The sequence below is a fragment of the Vidua macroura genome, chromosome 25 (genome assembly GCF_024509145.1).
Source record: "Vidua macroura isolate BioBank_ID:100142 chromosome 25, ASM2450914v1, whole genome shotgun sequence".
Classification (NCBI taxonomy): Eukaryota; Metazoa; Chordata; class Aves; order Passeriformes; family Viduidae; genus Vidua; species Vidua macroura.
Window position 1 is genome coordinate 1,433,260 of NC_071595.1, and position 24,289 is coordinate 1,457,548.

At 51.4% G+C, this 24,289-nt stretch overlaps 1 protein-coding gene across 1 annotated transcript in view; it reads left to right on the forward strand.

The window, feature by feature from the left end:
* The window catches only part of CSMD2 (CUB and Sushi multiple domains 2), a 308,910-nt gene that overhangs the window by 210,491 nt on the left and 74,130 nt on the right, over window positions 1–24,289 (forward strand). Inside the window, exons 17-26 of the mRNA XM_053998582.1 lie at window positions 467–605; window positions 1,879–2,066; window positions 3,190–3,378; window positions 3,789–3,905; window positions 6,696–6,911; window positions 10,728–10,916; window positions 15,361–15,530; window positions 17,066–17,222; window positions 17,827–18,018; window positions 19,401–19,527. Coding sequence (XP_053854557.1) covers window positions 467–605; window positions 1,879–2,066; window positions 3,190–3,378; window positions 3,789–3,905; window positions 6,696–6,911; window positions 10,728–10,916; window positions 15,361–15,530; window positions 17,066–17,222; window positions 17,827–18,018; window positions 19,401–19,527 — 1,684 coding nt within the window. The remainder of the gene's footprint in view (window positions 1–466; window positions 606–1,878; window positions 2,067–3,189; window positions 3,379–3,788; window positions 3,906–6,695; window positions 6,912–10,727; window positions 10,917–15,360; window positions 15,531–17,065; window positions 17,223–17,826; window positions 18,019–19,400; window positions 19,528–24,289) is intronic.

Here is a 24,289-nt window from a genome sequence, read left to right on the forward strand (position 1 = left end):
GATGTCCCTCGTGGCAGCAAAGCCATGACTCAATTAACAGGGCTGGGAGAGATTTTCTGGCACCTTGAAATGCCAAGTGACCTTGCGGTTTCCTCTGCTTTTATATCCAATCATTATTTTACACCCCGTCCCCTCCGAGCAGGGCCCAAGGTCAGCCCTGCTGGCTCCCAGGGGGACAGTGTCTGCATTTGGAGCTGAAAAGGCAATTTCTGAGCAGTTAATGTTGGTTTTCCATCTGGCTCTGGTGATTTTTAACTCGTGGGGGGACAGAGATGCGGGGAAGGGGTTTCGAGGGTGGGGACATCTCACGGTGCTGCAGCCCTGTGACATTTTTCACCCCAGTTTTAAGGATGTGACAGTCAGGGACGTGGTTTAGTGGTGGCATTGGCAGTGTTGGGCTGGAGGAGCCTGAAGGTCTTTTCCAGCCTGGATAATCGTGTGATTTGTGTCCTTTTTGTGTCCCCAGCACCCTGTGGGGGCCACCTGACATCACCCAGTGGAACCATCCTGTCCCCAGGCTGGCCTGGCTTCTACAAGGACTCGCTGAGCTGTGCCTGGGTCATCGAGGCCCAGCCAGGATACCCCATCAAGATCACCTTTGACAGGTGCTCACCACCAAATTCTCTGGCTTTGGGTGGTTTTGGTGACTCCAAGGTGCAGCCAAGAGATGGGGAGTGAGCTGCTCCACGTGGTGCCCAGCTCTGAGGTTCTCCCCACTCCCCTTTTTTATTTATTTATGAGCTCCTGGCAAGGAATTAAAACCCACCCAGCCCTCGGGGGAATGGTTCTGTCTGAACCACTCCTGCTGGTTTTCAGGGGTGTTTTAGACACTTTTTGGGGGCTGAGCTGCCACATATTCCTTGGGTGGGGGGAGCAGCAGGGAACGCGGAGTTTTTTGGCATTTCCTGGCCCTGGGGCTGGCTGTGTGGGTGGGCTTCTTCAGGGATGTGGATGGGTATAGATCCAGATATCCAGAAAATCAGCTGCTCTTTGGATTCCTGGCAGCACCAGGAATGCCCCAGAGAGCAGAGAGGAGCTGCCACTGCCACCACTGCTGTGACATTTGGGGCTCCATGGCTCCTTCAGCTCTGTTTCATTTGCTGGCTCAGCACCTGGGCAGCATTTTAGGTGGGGGCCAGCAGGTGAAGAGGTGAAGGATCACAAAAAAAAGCCCCAAACACGTGTGAGGTCAGACACTCAGGCAGAAGAAAAGCTCAGCTCAGACGGCCCCCATGGTGTGGCAGCACATTTCTCTCTCTCTCCCAGGATTTTTCATAGAGGAGCACAGAGAGAAAGAAAGAGAAAACAATTTCTATTTCTGCTCCTTGTTTTTCCCCATGTGGAATGTGCTTGGAGAATTGTTTACCTGGGGTGATGCTTGGTTGGATTCTGGTGAGGATTGTTTGGGGCTGGTGGCCAATCCAACCCAACCCAATCCAACCCAATCCAATCCAATCCAATTCCAACCCAATCCAATCCAATCCAATCCAATCCAATCCAATCCAATCCAACCCAATCCAACCCAATCCAATCCAATCCAATCCAATTCAATCCAATCCAATCCAATCCAATCCAATCCAATCCAATCCAATCCAATCCAGCCCAACCCATCCCAATCTCTAGAGAGGGTCACGAGTTGTGAGTTAGATTTGGTAGTTAGAAAAGTAGGTTTGTAGTTTTAGTATCTCCTTTAAATAGTATATTAATGTAGCATAGCACAGTTATAATAAAGAAACCATTCAGCCTTCTGAGCTGCAGTCACACATCAGCATTTCTGCCCCCGGGTTCACCTGCATTTTACAACACCGTGGTGGTTCCAGGAGGGAATGAGGAGAAAGGAGCAGTGCTGGGGTTTCATTTCCCTCGTGTCCCTTCCAGGTTCAAGACAGAGGTGAATTATGACACCCTGGAGGTGCGGGACGGCCGCTCCTACTCCTCTCCCCTGATTGGGGTCTACGATGGCACCCAGGTGCCCCAGTTCCTGATCAGCACCAGCAACCACCTCTACCTCCTGTTCACCACGGACAAGAGCCACTCCGACATCGGCTTCCAGATCCGATACGAAAGTAAGGGCACCCTCTTCATGGAATTCCCTGGAATTCCCAATCCCCAGCAGCACCACAGCCTCACTCACGGCCCCCCTGGGTCTCTTTTTCCCCGTGCCAGGCAGCTCACACTGCTCAAGGGCTGTGCATGGGAAGCTGCTGCCAGTGGAGGAGCAGTTTTTGCTTTTCCTGGCATCCCAGACTGGTTTGGGTTGGAAGGAAACTCAAAACCCAAAGGCAGGGACAGCTCTCACTGTCCCAGGTTGCTCCGAGCTGACCTTGGGCACTTCCAGGGATGAGGCAGCCACAGCTTCTCTGGGAATGCCATCCCAGCCCCTCCCCACCCTCACAGAGAAGAATTCCTTTCCAATATCCCACCCAAATCTCCCCCTTTTCCAACCTGAAGCCATCCCCCCTCTGGTGGTTTATAGAAGCTTTTTATTTTTATTTTAGCACCTGCAGAATATTCTTGATTTTAGGGGGCAGAGCTGAGCTCACAGAATCAGAATATCCAGAGTTGGATCCCACAGGGATCGTGGAGTCCAACTGCTGGCCCTGCACAGGACAGGCCCAAGAATCCCAGACCAGTTCCTCTCTCCATTTCCTCCTCTCACTTTGGGGATTTTCCCCTCTCCATTTCCTCCCCTCCCTTGAGGGAATTCCCTCTCTCCATCCCCTCATTTCAGGGATTTTCCCCCTCTCACTTTCCTCCTCTCACTTTGAGGATTTCCCCCTCTCCATCCTCTCACCTGGGGACCTCCCCTCTCTCCCTTTCACCCTCTGACTCTGGGGATCACCAGCAAGATTTGGGACGATCCCATGGGGAATTCCCTCTCTTCACCCTCTGACTCTGGGGATCACCAGCAAGATTTGGGACAATCCCATTGGGAATCCCCTCTCTTCACCCTCTGACTTTGGGGATCACCAGCAAGATTTGGGATGATCCCATTGGGAATCCCCTCTCTTCACCCTCTGACTCTGGGGATCACCAGCAAGATTTGGGACGATCCCATGGGGAATCCCCTCTCTCCCTTTCACCCTCTGACTCCGGGGATCACCAGCAAGATTTGGGGCGATCCCGTGGGCGGGCTGAGCTGCCCCTGAGCTCCTCTTGAGGGCTGTGCCCCTGCTCTTTGTGCCCCAGCTGTGAAGCTGCAGTCTGACCACTGCCTGGACCCGGGCATCCCGGTGAACGGGCAGCGCCACGGCAACGATTTCTACGTGGGAGCCCTGGTGACGTTCAGCTGTGACCCTGGCTACACCCTGAGTGACAGCGAGGCCCTGGAGTGCGAGCCCAACTTCCAGTGGAGCCGGCCCCTGCCCAGCTGTGAGGGTGAGGAGAGCTCTGCTTCGGCCTCTGCAGAATGTTCCGGGTGTCAGGAGGCAGAGCCCAGCTCACAGGGCCGGAATATCCAGAGCTGGATCCCACAGGGATCATCGTTCCAGCTGCTGGCCCTGCACAGGAAACCCTTCCACTGCTGGAAAGCTCCCAGTGGCATTTAATGCATGGGTTTTGCTGGATTTTGGTGGGTCTATCCATGTATTTTGTTGGATTTTGACCAACAAAACCCAATTTGGGTTGATTGGATTTGGGTTGATCAATCTCTTCTGTTGGATTTTCCTGGGTTGGGTTTTTTGGTTTGACTTTTTCCTCCCAACTTGTGAAATATTCTGAATTATTGAACTCTTTCTCTCTCTCTTTTTTTTTTTTTTTTTTTTTTTTTTTTTTTTTGGTGTTTTTAGCTCTCTGTGGGGGCTACATCCGTGGCTCCAGCGGCACCATCCTCTCCCCAGGCTTCCCTGATTTTTATCCCAACAACTTGAACTGCACGTGGACGATAGAAACATCCCATGGGAAAGGTGAGGAGAGGACTGAGGCTCATGAGCAGTGGGAGAGAAACTTTTCCCTGTGGGACCCAAGAGTTCCTCTCAGGAATGATGATTCCATTGTCCCTGGACAAGATCCAGAGGGTTTTGATGTCCCCTCGTCATCCTTTTAAAGGGAAAATTCTTCTCAAACAGAGCCTGTGCTTTGTGTTATCTCCTGTTCCAGACCTTCGTGGCCCCATCCTGAAAGTCAGATATCCTGAAACCATTCCCTGTCACAGAGAGGGATCTGCCCCTCCTCAGGGATTTGTGGAGGTGTTCAGCTCCTCCCATCCAAGGTTTTTTGGAACATCTCCCACATGGCCAGCACACAAGTCCTGGAGCTGCCCCAGCTGCTCCAACAATTATTTTCCTGTGACACTTTATGGACTCCCAGGCTGTTTAAAACTCCCAGGAGTTTAAAAGCAGCTTCATTCCAAAGGCATTTAAATGCCTAAAGAGAGACCATTATTTTTAATCTCACTGCTTCAAAGTGATTTCTTTCCCCTCTAATTTGTTTTGCTGTTTCTTCTGCAGAGAATGGGGTTGGGGGAGGAAAAAAAGAAAAGCCCAGCCTTGTGCTTGCAGAGATGTTCTGTGCCACACTAAATTGCAGACCAGAGCAAAGGTTTAATTGGTCACAAATCCCTTAAAATGAGTTTATAATTAGCCCTTTTTGCTACAGTTCCACAACCCTTTGTGCTGGAGGAGCCTCGTGCACTCTGCTTGGAGTTCTTACCTTAAAAAACTTGGAATTCGGGCATGTTCTCCAGGATAACTGAATTATTCTTGTGCTGATTCCAGAGGGTTGATGTTATTTCTGTTCCTTAGGCTGGGTTTGCTAAAGCTGAGGGTATAAATTTGCTGTCGGGGGAGAATAAAGTCATTTTGCATCCCCCACATCCCAGTTTTCAGGTCAGTTTTGTGCCTGTTTTCTGTTTTGTGCTCCTGGTGGAAATAACAAACAGTTTGGAAACTCTTGGAAGTTTCCTGCTTTCGTGGAATTTTGCAGGGGGGGGGAAAGAGTGAGACTAAAAACGTTCTTCACAGAATGGATATAAGGAAGGAATTACCAAGGTCAGTCCTAAGTTTTGGGTCATAAAAACCCTTCTGAGACGCTGAAGGGCAGTGAGGTGCTGCAGAGGGATCAAGGTTGGGATGATCCCACAATTCCTTCATTCCCAATCCCATGGGAAAAGCCCCTTATTGGTTTCCAGCCTCTCTCACCTTCACTTCTGGGAAGGGAAGAGCTCCATGTGAGCAGCAAACCCCCAGGAAGAACTTGGAGAGAGCCAGGGATAAATAAACGGAATATTCAGCTGGATTTGGATGCTGTGGGGTTGGATATTGGATCTCCAGAGCTTTCCCTGATCTCCAGAAATTAATAGGGAATGGGCAGCAAGGAGGAGGGATCTTCCTGTGGGATTTCTTTGCAGGTTTCCTGCTGTTTCTTTGGGGTGAAATATTTCAGGAGTGGGGGGATGCAGAGCCAGCCCTTGGGGTGTGAATTATTGGGTTAAACGAAACAAGCTGGTCAAGCCAAGCAGGGATCTGTCCCAAAGCCCAGATTCCATCCTTGGATTTGTCTGTGTCTCTCCAGGGAGCAGGATCAATCCCAATCCCACCTGAGCAGGGGCTCTGGAGCCTGCCCTGGCTGCTCCATGAGCTGGGAGATCAGGATGGAAAAATCCATCTAAATGCAAAAAGGCTTTTTATTGCTTGGCATCTCCTTGCCTTGTTAAGCCGGTGTGACAATGCTGTGACAGAGTTCCTGAGCTCAGATCCTGCCTGGCTCTGCTCTCACTGCCGTTTTTTTTTTTGTTGTTGTTGTTGATTTTTTTTTTTATTATTATTATTTTTTTTTTTATTTCCAAGCTGGAATTATTTTCCAGAGAACGAGTGTTTCTAATGGTGTTTGAATTCCAGCGTGATAAATCACCTCGCTGGAGGCTCCTGCAGGAGCCTGAAGTGCTTCCCATTGTGTGTCTGGAGGTGTGAAGGGGACTTTAAGTAATCCATTACTCCTCTCTGGCTCATTTACAAATGCAGCAAGGTCACAGCCTTCTCCCCAAATGTTTCAAATCGTTCAAATTGAATTTGGAGGAAGAGGCAAAATAGTTTTGCTGTGTTTGGCTGGGATTTCCGTGGCTGGAGCTGTTATGGGTTTATTTTGGGCAAGAAAAGGTGAATAAAAGTAGGGTTTTTTTCTTGGATCAAGTTGGACTAGGGAAAGGTGTCCCTTCCCATGGTAGGGGGATGGAATAAAACGATTTTTAAGGTCATTCCCACCCAAATCATTCCATGATTCTCTGATTCAGCCCATCATGGGAAGGTCCTTGCAGCTGCACCACTGACACACTTCTGGAAAAGCCTCCCTGACCTTGAGGCTGGGTTTAAATCCTGGTTTTCCAGGCAGGAATTCCTTCTGGAACACGCTTGTTTTCGAGCTCTCCCAGCTCCAGCCTTGCTGCTCTTGCTCTCCATTTAAAAGTCACTTTTAGAATAAAAAAATGATTTTTATATTGGGCTGCTCCCTCAGCCTGCTCTGTCCCTGGAGCAAGTTTGTGTCATCCCTGACAAGGGCACAGGAATCCAACATTTCCAGGGCCTGTCCCTGCTCTGGGCCTGCTGCCACACCCAGGGTTTCGGGTTTTAATTGATTTCATTTCCACCAGAACAAAATCCATCATTTCAGTGCAATTTCCCCCCCTGCCCTTGGTGGGGAGCGGGGCACTGGGAATGCTGTGGGATGACTCCAGCCGTGGGTTTCAACCCCTTCTGCAGGTGTGTTCTTCACCTTCCACACGTTCCACCTGGAGAACGGCCACGATTACCTGCTGATCACTGAGAACTCCAGCTTTGCCCAGCCCCTGAAGCAGCTGACGGGGTCCCGGCTGCCGGCCCCGCTCAGCGCGGGGCTCTTCGGGAACTTCTCGGCCCAGATCCGCTTCATCTCCGACTTCTCCATGTCCTACGAGGGCTTCAACATCACCTTCTCAGGTGACAGCAGCTGCCCAAAGGCTTCTTTCTGTCCCCTTCCCTTCCTTCCTTTCCTTTCCTTTCCTTTCCTTTCCTTTCCTTTCCTTTCCTTTCCTTTCCTTTCCTTTCCTTTCCTTTTCCTTTCCTTTCCTTTCCTTTCCTTTCCTTTCCTTTCCTTTTCTTTCCTTTCCTTTCCTTTCTTTCCTTTCCTTTCCTTTCCTTTCCTTTCCTTTCTTTCCTTTCCCTTTCCTTTCCTTTCCTTTCCTTTCCTTTCCTTTCCTTTCCTTTCCTTTTCCTTTCCTTTCCTTTCCTTTCCTTTCCTTTCCTTTCCTTTCCTTTCCTTTCCTTTCCTTTTCCCTTTCCCCTTTCCCCTTTCCCCTTTCCCCTTTCCCCTTTCCCCTTTTCCCCTTTCCCTTTCCCCTTTCCCCTTTCCCCTTTCCCCTTTCCCCTTTCCCCTTTCCCCTTTTCCCCTTTTCCCCTTTCCCCTTTTCCCCTTTCCCCTTTCTTCCCCTTTTTCCCCTTTCCCCTTTTCCCCTTTCCCCTTTCCCTCCCTTTCCCCAAAATTATTTGGGTTGGGAGGCACCTTAAAGCTCATCCAGGTCCACCCCTGCCCAACCTTTCCACTATCCCAGCTTGCCCCAACACTTGGACACTTCCAGGGATGGGCCACCCCTTCTCTGGGGTGCCAAGACCTCCCCACCCTCCCAGTAAATCCCTGGAATCATTTTCCATTTATTTGGGTCACTCCTTTTGTCACCCAGTAAATTATCCCAGTGTTAAACCCCAGCGTGCCCTGAGAAAATTTTTCCCAATGTGTCCCGAGAAATTTTTCCCAATGTGTCCTGAGAAATTTTTCCCAATGTACCCCAAGAAATATCCCCCTTGCAGCCCCCATATAGCCAGAGGGAACAATTCTCTCTGTCCTGGGCTGGAGAACAGGAATGGACCCCACTGGAATGAAACCCCTCTCCTCACCCTCACCTTCCCTGCTCCGTTCTGGACAGTTGCAGCTCAGGATTTTTGGGAATGCTGTCCCTCTTTCCCAGACACCTTCTCTGTTTTTAGAGCAGAATCCCTGCAGCAGGCCCAGCACAGGCACAGATGGGATCCTTTGGAAGCAGCACGGAGCAATCTGGACTGCTTGGAGCGGGAGCAGGGCAGGGCTGGTCCCTCCCTTTGTCCGTCTGCTCCCTCTTTTTTGCCTCTGGCTTTTGCTCCACTTGGATGCTCCTCCAGTGGCCATCCTGAGCCTGCAGCCCGTCCTGGATGTGCCTCTGCCATGGAGCCAGCCTGGGAGAGCTGGGAATGTTCCCCTGGAGAGGAGAAGGCTCCAGGGAGAGCTCAGAGCCCCTCCAGGGCCTGAAGGGGCTCCAGGAGAGCTGGAGAGGGACTGGGGACAAGGGATGGAGGGACAGGACACAGGGAATGGCTTGGGAAAGAGGAGATTGGGGAGGGATTCCTCCCTGTGAGGGTGGGGGAGGACTGGAATGAATTCCCAGAGCAGCTGTGGCTGCCCTGGATCCCTGGAAGTGCCCAAGGTCTGGTTGGGCAGGGCTTGGAGCAGCCTGGGACGGTGGAAGTGTCCCATGTCCATGGCACTGGATGATCCTTAATGTCCCTTCCCACCCCAACCATTCCATGATTTTTAACAACACCTGGCATATCCCAGGCTGGGTTTCCATGATCCCACCGGCACTTCCAGGGAGCTGGAAGATGCATTTTCCCTGCCTGGGCTGGGCTCAGTTGCTCTGGTAGCAGATGGGAGCCCCCTCCTGCTGCACCCAGCAGGTCTCTGAGGGAATCCAGATCTTCCTGACTCCAGGAGGTCAGGAGGAGGCAGAAGGAAACGATTCCTGCCCAGAGAAGTTCCAGCAATCCCATGCTGAGCCGTGCTTGCTCAGCCATCACGGTGATGGTGGCTTTGGGTGGGTGTGGTGATCCAAAGTGCAGATTTTTCAAGGAAATCCTGATCTTTCAGCAGCTGTCGGTCAGAAGGAGCGTGGGGACTTGGAGAGGGACCTCAAAAAGGGGACATGTGGCACTGGGGCAGCCTCTGGTTGAAGGGCACGAGGTGTTTGACTGTGTCCTCTGGGCTGGAGTCCTCCAAATGACTCCCAAGTGCTCCCATTCCAGGCAATGTCAATCTTTGCTGCCTGAGTGCCCCAGAAGCCATTCCCTACAACAGTCAGTGAAGGACAGGAGCTTTATTGCTGTTCTTTGCCTCTGTCCCTGTGTCCTTCCCAGTCCTGAGCTGCCAGCTCAGCACCCAGGGAAGGAGAGAAATCCCCATTTTTCCTGTGGAGCTTGGTCTGGCACCCTCCCTGATGGGCAGAGCTGTTGCCATAGATGCAGCTGAAACCTGGCTCCCAGTGCCTTTGTTCCTGGCCTCTGAAGTCAGGGATTTGCATGTGGAAACCAGTCAGAAAATTTCCAATTAACTCCCATTTTGATGAGGGGGAAAACGGCGTTTTGCCTTTCAAAAGCTCGCCTCTAATTATAACTCTCATTTTCAGTGTATTTCAAGGTTTCTTTCCTATCTTGAAAAGCAAAAACAGGAGTCAGTTCTATTTTTAGCTTCCTTTACATATATATATGTTAACGTACAGGCTTTGGACTTGGGGATTTTGCCAAAAACACCCTCAAAAGCGTTTTCCTTCGAGCTGGTTTGGGGTCAGAGCGTGAGTTTGGCTGCTGGCCAAAATAACTAGGTGACCTTCCTTGGAGCAGCAGCTTCAGTGTCCTCCTGCATTCCCTGGGCAGGGATCATCCATTTCCAGGATTAGAAATGGAGAGGCAGCAGAAATCCCACCCGGATCAATCCATCCTCACTGGGCTGCAGCCGAGGGACGGTGACAAATCCCTGTCCCCCACCGGTGCCACTGTGACAGGAACTGGGACCTGTTGTCTTGGGAGGTGGTTGGGATCCAGGTGCTGGGGTGGGGGGGGAGTTTTAGGTTGGGGGTGAAATCCAGGTGGGTTTTCATGGCTTGGAATCCTCATGGATTCACTGCAGCTGGATCAAGGCTCCCTTGGATTCTTGTGTCCTCTCCAGAGAGTACAGAACCCCTGAATTTTAGGTTGGAATGAAATCCAGGTGGATTTTCATGGTTTGGAATCCTCATGGATTCACTGCAGCTGGATCAAGGCTCCCTTGGATTCTTGTGTCCTCTCCAGAGAGTACAGAACCCCTGAATTTTAGGTTGGGGGTGAAATCCAGGTGGGTTTTCATGGCTTGGAATCCTCATGGATTCACTGCAACTGGATCAAAGCTCCTTTGGATCCTTGTGTCATTTACAGGGAGGACAGAACCCCTGAGCTGTAGGTGTGGGGTGAAATCCAGGTGGGTTTTCATGGCTTGGAATCCTCATGGATTCACTGCTGCTGGATCAAAGCTCCCTTGGATCCTTGTGTCCTCTCCAGAGAGTACAGAACCCCTGAATTTTAGGTTGGGGGTGAAATCCAGGTGGGTTTTCATGGCTTGGAATCCTCATGGATTCACTGCTGCTGGATCAAAGTTCCCTTGGATCCTTGTGTCCTCTCCGTGGAGGACAGAACGCCTGAATTTTAGGTTGGAATGAAATCCAGGTGGATTTTCATGGTTTAGAATCCTCATGGATTCACTGCAGCTGATCAAAGCTCCTTTGGATCCTTGTGGCATTTACAGGGAGGACAGAACCCCTGAATTTTAGGTTGGGGGTGAAATCCAGGTGGATTTTCATGGTTTAGAATCCTCACGGATTCACTGCAGCTGGATCAGAGCTCCTTTGGATCCTCGTGTCCTCTCCGTGGAGGACAGAACCCATTTGCCATCCCCTAAAACCCATTTATCCCCTCCAGAATACGACTTGGAGCCGTGTGACGAGCCAGAAGTGCCAGCCTACAGCATCAGGAAGGGGCTGCAGTTCGGAGTGGGGGACGTGCTGACCTTCTCCTGCTTCCCGGGGTACCGGCTGGAGGGAGCGTCCCGGATCACCTGCCTGGGCGGGAGACGGCGTGTGTGGAGTTCGCCTCTGCCAAGGTGTGTTGGTAGGTGGTCATGTGCTTTCATTTTGCTTGGCTGGTCCCGCTGTGCTGCACTGTCGAGGTGGGCAGGGATGGAGGGGAGCAGCCCTGGGATGGAGGGGAGCACCCCTGGGATGGGTGACATCCCCAGGATGGAGGGGTGACATCCCTGGAATGAATGGGTGACATCCCTGGCGTGGATGGGAGCACCCCTGGGATGGGTGACATTCCCCAGGATGGATGGGTGACATCTCTGGGATGGATGGGTGGCATCTCTGGGATGGGTGACATTCCCCAGGATGGATGGGTGACATCCATTGTGATGGTTGGGTGACATCCCTGGGATAGATGGGTGGCATCTCTGGGATGGGTGACATCCCCAGGATGGTTGGGTGACATCCATTGTGATGGTTGGGTGACATCCCTGGGATGGATGGGAGCACCCCTGGGATGGGTGACATTCCCCAAGGATGGAGGGGTGACATCCCCTGGGATGGATGTGTGACATCTCTGGGATAGGTGACATCCCCAAGGATGGAGGGGTGACATCCCCAGGGTGGATGGGAGCACCCCTGGGATAGGTGACATCCCCTGGGATGGATGGGAGCACCGCTAGGATGGGTGACATCCCCTGGGATGGATGGGTGACATCCCCAGGGTGGGCTCAATCCAGAGCAGGGATGGCAGAGAGGCAGCAGGAAGGAGCTTCCAGCCATTCCAGCCTTTCAGTGCTCTCCCCACGAGGGTGACACATCCCCAGGAGGGTGACACATCCCCAGGAGGTGACACATCCCCAGGAGGTGACACATCCCCGGGTGTGCCCCAGCCCCACCCCAAGTGAGTGATTGCAGAGCTGCTCCTCCCTTTTGGGGCAGTTCCTGCCGTCCAGCCCGCGTTTAAGGCGTTCCCCATGGAATTACAGAGAGCTGTAATCTCCATATCCAGGCAAATTCCACGTTTCCATGGATGTGTCTGGGAGCCCCCCTGGCTTTGACCTCTCCCCTGTTCTCCACGTGTTTCTTACCCCTTACACCTTTCCCTTCCTGACCACTGCAGGTCCTCTTTCAGTCCCTCCAGCCTTATCAGTTACTTGCACTGATAAATCAGTAAATCCAAGGGTAGAGGAGGGCAGGGATTGGTCTGCAGTTGTTGGTTGCTGCTGTTCCTGGTGCAGAACTCTGGCGAGGCAGCGATGAGGAGTGTGACAAATTTGGAAGGAAGGAGGATGATTTTCCCAGGCCTTGGGAAAAAGATGCCACACGTTTTTTAGGTGTAGAATTTCCACGGGAATTCGTTCCCAGCTCTGCTCACCCAGAGCATGAGGGATTCCTGCAGATCAGCCAGGGCAGGGATCTCACCTGGCTGCCCAGGAGATTGTCCTGAGCTCTGGGTGACCCTTGAGGGCCATTGCAGGGCAAAGCAGAGCCAGCTGCTGCCTCCTCCCAGCCTGTGGTGCTGAATTTCCCAGCTCTGCTGAGCTCTGAGGCCTCATCCTGCTGGGACAGGCAGGAATAACAATCAGGCTGCAGACAAAGCTCATCAGGGGAATGAGAATTAAAAAAAAAATAATCATTTACAGGGCTTTGAACTCGAGCCTCAGACAGCAGCGCTAAGTGGGCGCTCTGGCTGCTGTTCCTGGCTCACAATTAACAGCTTGGGTTTATCATAACAGGGCAAGCTCAGGGCTGATGGCCCAGAGCTCTGTGGCAGGGTGACAGCTCTGTCACAGTGTCCCCACTGCCTGCTCACATCTGCCTGGACAGGGATGGAAATGGGAGGCTGACTCATTAAGATCACAGGAGATTTAATTGCTTTTCCAGGCACTCTGTATTCAGCTCCTGTCCTAGAGATGGTCTGGGGAGAACTCAGAGTGGTTTTCGTTCCTTTGTCCGAACCCTCTGGCCAGCACAGCTCCCTGAGATGTCCCCAGCATCATCCCTGGGGAATCTGTGCCAAAATCCTGCTTTTCATCCATGGCAAGAGCAGAGGACAAAGTCACCTCCAAAGTGCCTCCTCTGGGTGCATCTGCTGCTTCCTTAACCCTTCCCTGGAGCAGCAGCAGAGCTAGGAGCTGCCCTGGGATGGTTCCCTCAGCTCCAGGAGCTGTCCTGAAGCTCTAATTCTGGTCCTGGGATGATTTCCTCAGCTCCAGGAGCTGTCCTGGGATGATTTCCTCAGCCCCAGGAGCTGCTCTGGGATGATTTCCTCAGCTCCAGGAGCTGTCCTGGAGCTAATTCTGGTCCTGGGATGATTTCCTCAGCTCCAGGAGCTGTCCTGGGATGATTTCCTCAGCTCCAGGAGCTGTCCTGGAGCTAATTCTGGTCCTGGGATGATTTCCTCAGCTCCAGGAGCTGTCCTGGGATGATTTCCTCAGCCCCAGGAGCTGCTCTGGGATGATTTCCTCAGCTCCAGGAGCTGTCCTGGAGCTAATTCTGGTCCTGGGATGATTTCCTCAGCTCCAGGAGCTGTCCTGGGATGATTTCCTCAATCCCAGGAGCTGTCCTGGAGCTAATTCTGGTCCTGGGATGATTTCCTCAGCCCCAGGAGCTGTCCTGGGATGGTTCCCTCAGCTCCAGGAGCTGTGGGGACTCAGGGACACGAGCTTGATCCCAAAAACTGCTCTGGGGAGGGGACTTTGGAGTGCCTGTCCCCAGCCCTGCCTGCAGAGCCCCAGAGGAGCAGGCAGCCAGTGTTTGACAGCAGAAAATCTTCCAGGGTAAACAGGCTGGGAAAACAGTGACTCACGGCTGGCTCGTGTGGGAGCTCGGCAGGAGGAACAGAAAATCCTCAGCGTGGGGTTGTTCTGAGGCAGATCCACACAGATCTGTACAGATTCCTACAGATTTATATCGATTTGCCACAGATTTCCCACAGATCCACACAGATTTCAACAGAGGTTCACACAGATTTCCATTTACACAGATTTCACTCATATTCCCACAGATTCCCCACAGATTCCCCCCCCCCCCAGTTTCCCACAGATCCACACAGATTTCACAGAGATTCACACAGGTTTATATTTACACAGATTTCCCACAGATTCACTCAAATTCCCACAGATTCCCCACAGATTTCACAGAGATTCACACAGATTCCCCCAAAATTTCCATCGATTTCCCACAGATCCCCCCCAGATTTCCCACAGATCCACACAGATTCCACAGAGATTCACACAGGTTTATATTTACATGGATCCCCCACAGACCTTCCCCCCAAATTCCCCCAGATTTCACCCAGATTCCCACGTGCTGAGGGGCTGTGGATGTGTGTGACAAACCACTGGGATCTTTGCTCTGGGAGGACATCCCTGGGACTTCTGCTCCTGCTTTTTGGAAGGAAGATCCACCCGTGTTATTGTAAAATTCAGGCAAACCCAGGGGGCAGAAATGCTGATGTGTGACTGCAGCTCAGAAATTGAATGATTTCTTTATTAAAACTATGCTATCATACATTAATATACTATTTGAAGGAGATACTAAAACTGCAAACCTACTTTTCTAACTACCAAATCTAACTCACAACTCGTGACCCTCTCTAGAGATTGGATTGGGTTGGGTTGGGTTGGATTGGATTGGATTGGATTGGATTGGATTGGATTGGATTGGATTGGATTGGGTTGGATTGGGTTGGGTTGGATTGGATTGGGTTGGATTGGGTTGGGTTGGGTTGGATTGGATTGGATTGGATTGGATTGGATTGGATTGGATTGGATTGGATTGGGTTGGGTTGGATTGGGTTGGATTGGGTTGGATTGGGTTGGATTGGCCACCAGCCCCAAACAATCCTCACCAGAATCCAACCAAGCATCACCCCAGGTAAACAATTCTCCAAGCACATTCCACATGGGGAAAAACGAGGAGCAGAAACAGAAATTTTCTATTTCTTTCTCTCTGTGCTCCTCTATGAAAAATCCTGGGAGAGAGAGGGAAATGTGCTGCCACACCGTGCCAGTCCCTGTGATGTGTCCCTGTGAGTCAGGGACTGGAAGTGCCAGATCAGAGTTGGTTTTTGCCAGATCCAAGCTGGGAGCTCCTCACACCCACGATAGCCTGAGCCTCCAGAGCTGCCACCTTCTTCCTCCTCTAGCCAGGATCCTTCTGCCGAGTTTTGAGGCCCACAAATCATCTGACTTCAGGTTTGGCTGGAAGTCAAATGCTCCGAGTAGAGATCCTGGGTAGATCCACATGGAATCGCCACAGATTCCCAGTTTCCCCCCAAATTCCACCCAGATCCCCCCTCCATATTTACACTCCCACAGATTCTGAAGGCGGAGAGAAGGCTGGCTAGGAAATGTGATGGAAAAGGGGGCAGTCTGCAGGGTGTGGTGAATAACGACAGGGAGAAGCCCCTTTCCTTGCTGCTGCAAGAAAAGCTGAGCAGCTGTGGCCTTCAGAGGAGTCACCTGCATGTGTGGTGTGGCCAGAACGTGCGTGGGGTCACTGAAATGTGCCTTTGTGTCTCGCTGCAGCTGAGTGTGGCTCGTCCGTGACGGGAACCCAGGGTGTGCTGCTGTCCCCCAACTACCCCCTGAACTACAACAACAACCACGAGTGCATCTACTCCATCCAGAGCCAGCCTGGCAAAGGCATCCAGCTGAAAGCCAGGACCTTCGAGCTGGAGGCAGGAGATGTCCTCAAGGTAATTCTGGCTCGGGCAGTGGAGCTGCTCATGGGAGCAACGTCTCTAAGTGCTCTAAAATTTTTATGGGATTAGGTGGGAGTGACCTCTGTGTCATCCCAGGAATGCTCCAGTGATTGCCATGGCACTGGAGGATCAAATCTTCCCCCAGAAATCTTCAAATTTGAAAGATCAAATTGCCCCCAGACCATCTAAACTTCAGCTCTCACCTGTGGAATTGCACAGGAAAAACTCCTCATCCATCAGAGCAGTTTGAGCATTATTTTAGTGCTTTGAAGAATCAAGGCTGGTTTCTCCCAAAAAAGGGGCTGATTGAAATGCAGAACTCCAGACTCTTCTCAGATTATTCAAGCTTCAGGACTCTGTGGAGGAGGGGACAAATCCAGGCTGAGTTTTTTATTAACCAAAGGAATGGTTTTGAAGGAGGCATTAATATTACAAGGACGTGCTGAGCCATCTTCCCAGGAATGCCTCTGTCCTCATTGAAGTGTCACACTCCAGGAGAGATGTAATCCACATTTCCAGCTCATAAATGACTGGAAAGGGAGGAAGATTTCCTGTTAATGCAAGGAATGTACTCCTTGTCAGAGGAATTACATTCTCTCAGCAGGTTTGTCATCAGCTGCTCATCTGGGGAAAGTTCCTATCGATCTCCACTGGTGAGGAGCTGCTCGTGGTCCTCACAAAAGGAAGGAAGAAAAAAAAACCCATTTGTGTTTTTCTTAAATCACAGCGAATTCAAGGCTCATCTCTGAGTCAGTCTGGGGGAAAAATGTGGGTTTTTTTCAGTAGCTTCTCCTTGGGAAAGAGAGTTGAGGCGATGCAGCCCTGCGTGCAGAGTAAATCAGGGATCAGGAGGAGGGTGCAGATCCTCCAGGGTGTAAATCCTGCTCCTCAGGTGGGCAGCACTGTGGAGTTTCATCAAGTCAGACTTTTAGTGGAGATCCCTGGATCTCAGCTCACATTGCCTAAAGGATTTGCCCCTGTTTGTACTTGTGGATCCAGGGACCGCTCCTGGATCACTTGTGGGACAAATCCTGAAGGGTTTGAGTTGCTTTTCCAGCCTGATGCTGGAATTCAGAGTGGGGTTGGTTGTTTCCTTCCCTTTTCCCTCCAATACCCGGGATCAGCTCAGTGCCAGGAGCAAATTCCTTGATTTGAGGTGACCCCAAATCAGGGCACTTAATGGGAGCTGCTCCACCAAAAAAAAAAAAAGCAAAGAATAGCCCAAGATGTTGCTGTGAGCAGAGCAGGGACAAGGTGGGATAAATTCCTCCTCATTTCTCTGTTCTAGAGCTCAGTGAAACTGCAGAGAAATCCTGGAATGGTTTGGGTGGGAAGGGACCTTAAAGCCCATCCAGTGCCAACCCTGCCATGGCAGGGACACCTTCCACTGTCCCAATTTGCTCCAAGCCCTGTCCAACCTGGCCTTGGACACTTCCAGGGATCCAGGGGCAGCCACAGCCTCTCTGTGCAGTGATGGTTGGATCCCTGGAATGGCTTTTCCAGGCTGGATTTCTTGTTCCCCCTGCCAGGTCTACGATGGCACCAACAGCTCTGCCCGGCTGCTGGGCACCTTCAGCCGCTCGGAGCTGCTGGGCACCAGCATCAACAGCACCTCCAGCTCCATGTGGCTGGAGTTCATCACCGACACTGCCAACACCAGCAAAGGCTTCGAGCTGCAGTTCTCCAGTGAGTTTCAGTCCCATGTGTGCTGGTCAAGGTGTATTTTTATAGTTTTGCGTTGCACGTGAGCGAAGAGTCCTTGCTGTGGTGATCTCATACCCAAAGTGGAGTTGGAGCGTGGGGAGAGCACAGAATCCCAGGATTACTGAGGGTGGAAAAGCCCTCCAAGGGGATTATTGAGGGTGGAAAAGCCCATCCAGTCCAAGCTGTGCCCGAGCCCCACCTTGTCACTGAGTGCCACACGCAAGCATTCCTTGGACACCTCCAGGAATGGGCACTCCAAACCTCCCTGAGCACCCCCCTCAACCCTTTCCAGGGAGAAATTCCTGCTGATGTCCATTCTGAGCCTCCCCTGGCACAGCTTGAGGCATTTCCTCTTCTCCTGTCCCTGTTCCCTGGGATATGATCAAACCTTTCCTGCCGAGGCTGTAGCGATCCAGAAATCCAGATCAAAACTCCCAACATTAATTAAAACCCCACCAACTTCCAATATGGCCCTTTTGGTCCCCACCACATGACTGTAAGACGAAAACACCGCCGTGGCTTTGTGCAAAACCCTCCTGACTCTGAAATTCCCAGTGCCAACAGCTGCCCTTCCTCCCTGCTGCAGGTTTTGAGCTCATCAAGTGCGAGGACCCCGGCGTCCCCCAGTTTGGGTACAAGGTGCACGACGAGGGACACTTCGCTGGCAGCTCGGTGTCCTTCAGCTGTGACCCTGGCTACACCCTGAGGGGCACCAGGGTGCTGGTGTGCCTGACTGGGGAGAGGAGAGCCTGGGACCAGCCCCTGCCGACCTGTGTGGGTGAGACACCTCCTCCTCCTCCTCCTCCTCCTCCAGGGAGAGATTTCCTTGGATCCCACACCCTGAACACCCTCGGTCCCTGCTCTGCTGGTGCACTGACATTAGCTCTGCTGTTAATTGCTCGTCTGCACTAATTAAGTTGTGTGTGGTAAAGGTCCTTGAGATGGAGACGCCTCCTGCTCTGCCAGAACTTCCAGGAAATCATTTCCTTGTGGATTCCCCACCCTGACCACCCTTGTCCCTGCTTTGCTGATCCACTGACATTAACTCTGCTGTTAATTGCATCTGCACTAATTAATGTGGTGATGATCCCGTGTGAGATGGAGAGCACTTGAAGCAGCTTTAACATGAAATAACTCTGCCCTAAACACACATTTGACAAGGGTTTTTTGCTTCCTTGTGCTTTTCCAGCCCTTGTCCTTTTCACTCTGGACGTGTTGAAGTGAGTGGCACCTCCTGATAGTGACATCAGCGTGTGTCCTGGCATGTGACAGCTCAGAGCCAGGTTTATTTCAGAGCTGCCTGACACCTGATCCCAGCCCCAGACATTTCAATTCCCTTTGCAGAGTTCCCTTTCACCTGCAGCTCTTCCTGCTTGGAAAATTCTGATTTGGGGTTTTTTTGTGTGTCAAATGAATGGGGCTGATTGCTGATTCCTGTCCTGCTGTGCCCAGGACATGGGCAAGTTGTTGGACACTGAGTCCCCTGGGAGATCTCCACACCCAGGGATGTGCCCAGCCCCTGGCACTCCGTGTTCTCTCTCCCAGGAGGCAGGGCCATTCCTTGGCTGGGGTTTTAGCCTCATTTTTTTTGATGTAAAAAGATAAATCTCTGTCATTTGTGTGTTTTCTTAACCTTCACCCTCTTTGCTCTACATGTGTTGGATATGAGGCCGTGTCTGAGCCTGTGGAAATTAAAAAGAAATGAAAGAAAACTGAAAGAAATGACAATTACAGCATTTGAATGGATATGTCATGGAAATTATTCCAAATCCTCACGTTCTTTGCAGTTCATTTACAGCGACATTTACAAGCTCTTTGGCTTCTTATCCTTCATTTTCTGATGAATCCAAGCAGAGGAGCAGGGCTCCTTCCCCCCCCACGTGTGGAGCAGGGAAGCAGGATCCTGGCAGGCTCTGCCTTTGCTCCCTGGGGATTCAGAAAGGTGGAGGCAAGCTTTGCCAGGTGCTCAGAACGAGCACAGAAATGCAGAATAATTCTGATAACTCAGCTGAATTCAGCAATTCTCTTCGTCTTTGTAATCTTTTAGAATCCCTGGAAAAAGCCGGGAATGATCTCTGTTGCAGGGTGAGATTGTTGCCAAGCAAGAGCCACAGAAAGCCACGAATCTTCTCCCTAACCCCATAAATATTTTTGTTCCAGCTGAGTGTGGAGGGACAATCAGAGGAGAGGCCTCAGGACGGATCCTCTCTCCGGGATATCCAACTCCCTACGACCACAACCTCAACTGCATCTGGACCATCGAGGCAGAGCCTGGATGCACCATTGGGTGAGCTGGGCTCCTGGGGTTTGGCTTCTTTCCCACGTGGGGCTGATTTTTCCAGGTCAATAATTCCATAAAGCAAGGGGGGAGAAGCTCCTGTCGCTCTGAGAGGGACAAGCAGGGAGAAGTCACTGCTTTGGTTCCAGAATCAGGGAGTGGTTTAGGCTGGGTGACTGTGTGCTCCCAGCCATCCTGCTTACCCCTGGCATGCCTGAATTTCCCTTCATTTCCAATGGATCAGGAAAAAACCTTTAAAAAATAAGGCTTTGGCAAAAGGGAGGGGTGAAGTTAGGTGGCTGAGACCTTCAAAAGACTTGCTGTGATCCTGGTGGATGAGAACACGTTTTTGTTCTTCAGTTTCTTCCTTTTTTCCTCTTTAAGGGAAGTTTCTGGAGGCACAGTACGTAACCACAGAAGCACGGAATGGTTTGTGTTGAGAGGGACATTAAAGCCCACCTCGTTTCAACCTCTCTCTGAAAGGCCAGGACACCTTCCACTAAACCAGGCTGCTCAAAGACCCATCCAGCCTGGCCTTGAACACTTCCAGGGCTGGGGCAGCCACAACTTCTCTGGGCAATTTGAGGCAGTTTGATCAGTGTCTGTAATTGTCCTGATGCTCTCAGGGGAGGGCATAAAGTCACTGGGGTGGTTCCTCTTAAGCAGCTGAACTACTTTACTTTCAGACATTTGCCACCAGCCCGGGCTGCTCAGAGCCCCCAGTGGCATCACTGCTCCTCTGTTTTCAGCCCTGTGTGTCCCCTGTGTGTCACAGCCCTGGGTGGTGGCACCAAACCATGTCCTGGTGCTGCCCGTGGTGTTCCTGAGCTCAAACATCCCAGAGCCTTGGTGTCCATGGACAGCTTTCCATAATGGGATGCATCCACAATCAAACCTTTTTTTTTTCCTCACCAGATTAATGAGGAACTTGCCAAAAGTGCTGAATGGCCACGTGGCACAGTCCTGGAATGAGGGTGTTGTAGGAAATCACTGGGAATGTCCCAGGATCCAGGCAGCTCCTGCTCCCTCATCCTTCACTTCTGCCCCACCACCCCCACAGTGATGTTTGCCCAGCCCTGCCAAGCCCTTCAGGGCTGCCCTGGGTGTTCCCACAGAATCCAGGCTGGGCAAAGCCCACAGAAAACTGGAATATTTGGGCAAGCCAAGCTTTGACTCAGTGGTGGGATTTGAGGGGGAGAAATGCACCTTAAAAGTTCAATAACAACAACAACAACAACAACAACAACAACAACAACAATAATAATAATAATAATAATAATAATAATAATAATAATAATAATAATAATAGTTATAATCCTCTCCCAGCATCTCCCATCAGAGTTCCCAGTGCTTGTCAGCCATTCCTGCCTCATCCCAAGCCTGTGGCTGTTCCATCCTGAGTTCCTTCCCTCTCAATCCCATCTTCTCCTCCCTGCTGCCTCAGCACCCATCACCTCTCCAGCGCAGCCTGTGCCTCAGGGTGAGCTCTGTGCTGCTTTTAGCCCGTGGAGTTCTGCTGGAGTCAGGTTTGGTCTGGTGCTTTCATTTTTATTTAATGCAGAAATTCCCTCCATTAGCGCTGCCCTTTGGAATGGCTCAATAATGGATGGGTCTGGGTGTGAACAGAGGAGAAAAAGCACAGCCAAAGCAGCTGAATCCCTGCACAAGCAACTTGCACTTGAAATCCTCTCTATTTTTATTCTCCTGGAAAAGGATTTTACAGGACAGAGTAGAGAAGTCCCTTTTTCCCCCCACCCAAAGGCTGCTTCAGCAACTTTGCTCCTGTAATCCCTAAAAGCACCCACATGAGCAGAGATTTGGGATCAAGCAAAGGCTTGGGAGAGGCCAGCAGTGAAAGGAGAAGGCTCCAGGAGGTATCAGAGCCACACACACCTGGTGACCCTGCCTTTCCCAGAGATCAGAGCTCCCTCTCCCTGCCCCTTCATTTCCCAGCTCCAGCAGCACAGATGATCTCAGGGGAGTGGAGAGAGCACATTCCCAGCAACTTCATTTTTATGGTAATCCATTGGAAAAATAATCCTCTTCACGCATGATACAATTGTATAAAGCTCTCATTTATAACTTACATGAAAATTAATCACCAGAGCTTTTGGAATGAAGCTGTTTCTGCACAGCACGAGGGGAAGGGCAGGAGGGTGAGACGGGGAGAAAAACGAGTCTGCACTTCAGAGCCATGAAAGGGAAAGGGCTGCTCTTGCAGAGGGAATTCTTCTGGGGCATGGAGTGCCTTGGCTGGGCTGGGAGAGCTGGGGGAGAGGAGGAAGGAGGAGGAAAAGGAGGAGGGTGTGCTGGAAAATGGATGGAAACTCCTTGCCCAGCTGGGAGCAGGGAACACAGAGACATGGCAGAGGTGGGTTGTGGTCCACCCCTGATCCCAGTGTTGTCAAAATCCACTGATGTTATTAATTCATCCCACTTCCATGGGTATTGACAGGTTCCACTTTCCAGAGTTTCAGCTAAAAACAGGAGGGAGAAAATCCCCAGAGCTGGAAGTGATCCCAAAAGGATCGTCCAGTGCAGCTCCTGGCCCTGCCCAGACACCCCAAAACCCCACCCTGTGCATCCCAAACGCTCCTGGAGCTCTGGCAGCCCTGGGAATGTCACCACTTCCAGCACTTTGGGATGTTCCACTTCCCAGGGACAGGATACTGAACAGCTTCCAAGCTGGGGAAGCCTCTCTGGGGCAGTGGGCAGCCCCCAGACTGCTGCTGGGGTGGAAAGTGGTGGCTTTGGTGGCACCTCTGTGCCAGGGGGTCCCAGCCTTGCACAGCAGAGCCAGACTGGAATGGCCTGAGCTTGGATGGGGAATGTCAGCATCAAAACACCTCAGGGTGGTCCTTGGGGTTGTGGGGAGCTTCGGGAAGAGCTCCTCAAGGGTTGTTCACACTCTCAGGGCAGAGCTGGGCTCTCCTCTCTGCTCCTTGCTAAGCTGGCAGAACTTCCTCTCTCTCACACTTACATTTATAAAGATATCATCTCCCCAATTTTTAATTTGCTTTTTAATTTTTTTTTCCCCCTGCATTTCCAGGCCTGTAATTGGGAAATCTGGATTGTCAGAGTGCAGGAATAGAACTCCTTTCCCCTCAGGAAGAGAACTCCTTTGCCCTCAGGAACAGAACTCCTTTCCCCTCAGGAATAGAACTCTTTTCCCCTCAGGAATAGAACTCCTTTCCCCTCAGGAATAGAACTCCTTTCCCCTCAGGAATAGAACTCCTTTCCCCTCAGGAAGAGAACTCCTTTCCCCTCAGGAATAGAACTCCTTTCCCCTCAGGAATAGAACTCTTTTCCCCTCAGGAACAAAACTCCTTTGCCCTCAGGAACAGAACTCCTTTCCCCTCAGGAAGAGAACTCCTTTCCCCTCAGGAAGAGAACTCCTTTCCCCTCAGGAACAGAAATCCTTTCCCCTCAGGAACAGAACTCTTTTCCCCTCAGGAATAGAACTCCTTTGCCCTCAGGAATAGAACTCCTTTCCCCTCCATTGCCTGCTGAAGCAGGGGCTGTGCCTGGTCTCACACTCCAGGCTGAGGGCAAAGCTGAGGTGTGCCTGTGGAAGAGATGGATTTGCTCCAGAGAACTCCAGATCTGATATCCCAGCAGATCACAGGCTGTCCCATGGATCACCTGCATCAAGGAGTTCTCCCCTGGCACAGCCTGAAGTTGTTTTTTTCTCAAATAAAGGGGGGGTGCTTTAGGCAGCCCTGCTGCTGGCAGTTCCAGGGTGTCCCCCCACCCTGGCAGCCTCTCCCTCATCCCAAGGTCTCCAGGAATGAGTTTTTTCCAGCATTTCTGGCTCACTGGGCCCAGTTAAGGCTGGGAACAAACGTAATCACACCAAGGCAGCCGTGGAGAACAGCTCTGCACCATCCATCCTCATTTTCCTCAAGCTTGGCTTTATTCCTCTTTGCTCAAGGTCTCTGCTTGGGAGATTTATGATTCAGCTCTTTTGGTTTCTCTTTTCTTCTGTGGGCATCATTTTGTTGCTGAGGATTTTGCAGTGGGGCTTTTTTTTTTTTTTTTCTCCCCCCTTTTTTTTTTTTTTATGACTCTGCCCTGATTTATTTATGTTTGCCCCAGATAAATGGGAAAGCAGCCAAGTGAAAGCTTCCCTGTTTGCCTCCATGGGCTGGCAGGGATTTCAGCACAGCACCTGATGGGTTTTATTTTTTATAGATTTTTTTTTTTCTGTTTCTTGGTTTCACACTGGGGTTGAGTTGCCCATGGTTGGCCTGATTTTGTTGTGCCAGAGGGAAAATGGGGCAGTGACAAACAGGGACAGGGAAATTCCTCCTCTCCAGGTGGGAAGGGATCAGCTCCTGCTCCATCCCCAGGGAATGGTCACATTCCCAAGGCTGCCACAGCTCCAGGAGGGTTTGGACACCACCCTCAAGGACAGGGTGGGATTTGGGGACGTCTGCAGGGCCTGGAATTGGATTTGATGATCCCTGTGGGTCCATTCCCACTCAGGACATTCAGAGCTGCAGCCTTCTGCTGGTGACTCCCCCAGGTGTCACCGTAACCAGGGCTGGATCCTGTTCTTGGGTGGTTCTTCTGACCTGGGAAGATCCCAAAGCTCTTGGAAAAGCTCTGGATCCATCTGCTCCCCATCCTCCCACAGCAGAGCTGAGCCTGGTGAGGAGCAGGGTGAGATCCCACCAGGGATGTGTTGGGACCACGTCTGTCCTGTCCTGGAGTGCCACCAGCCCTCACCTGGGCATGGAGGGACCTCCTGCCTCTCCCTTGGGTCCATCAC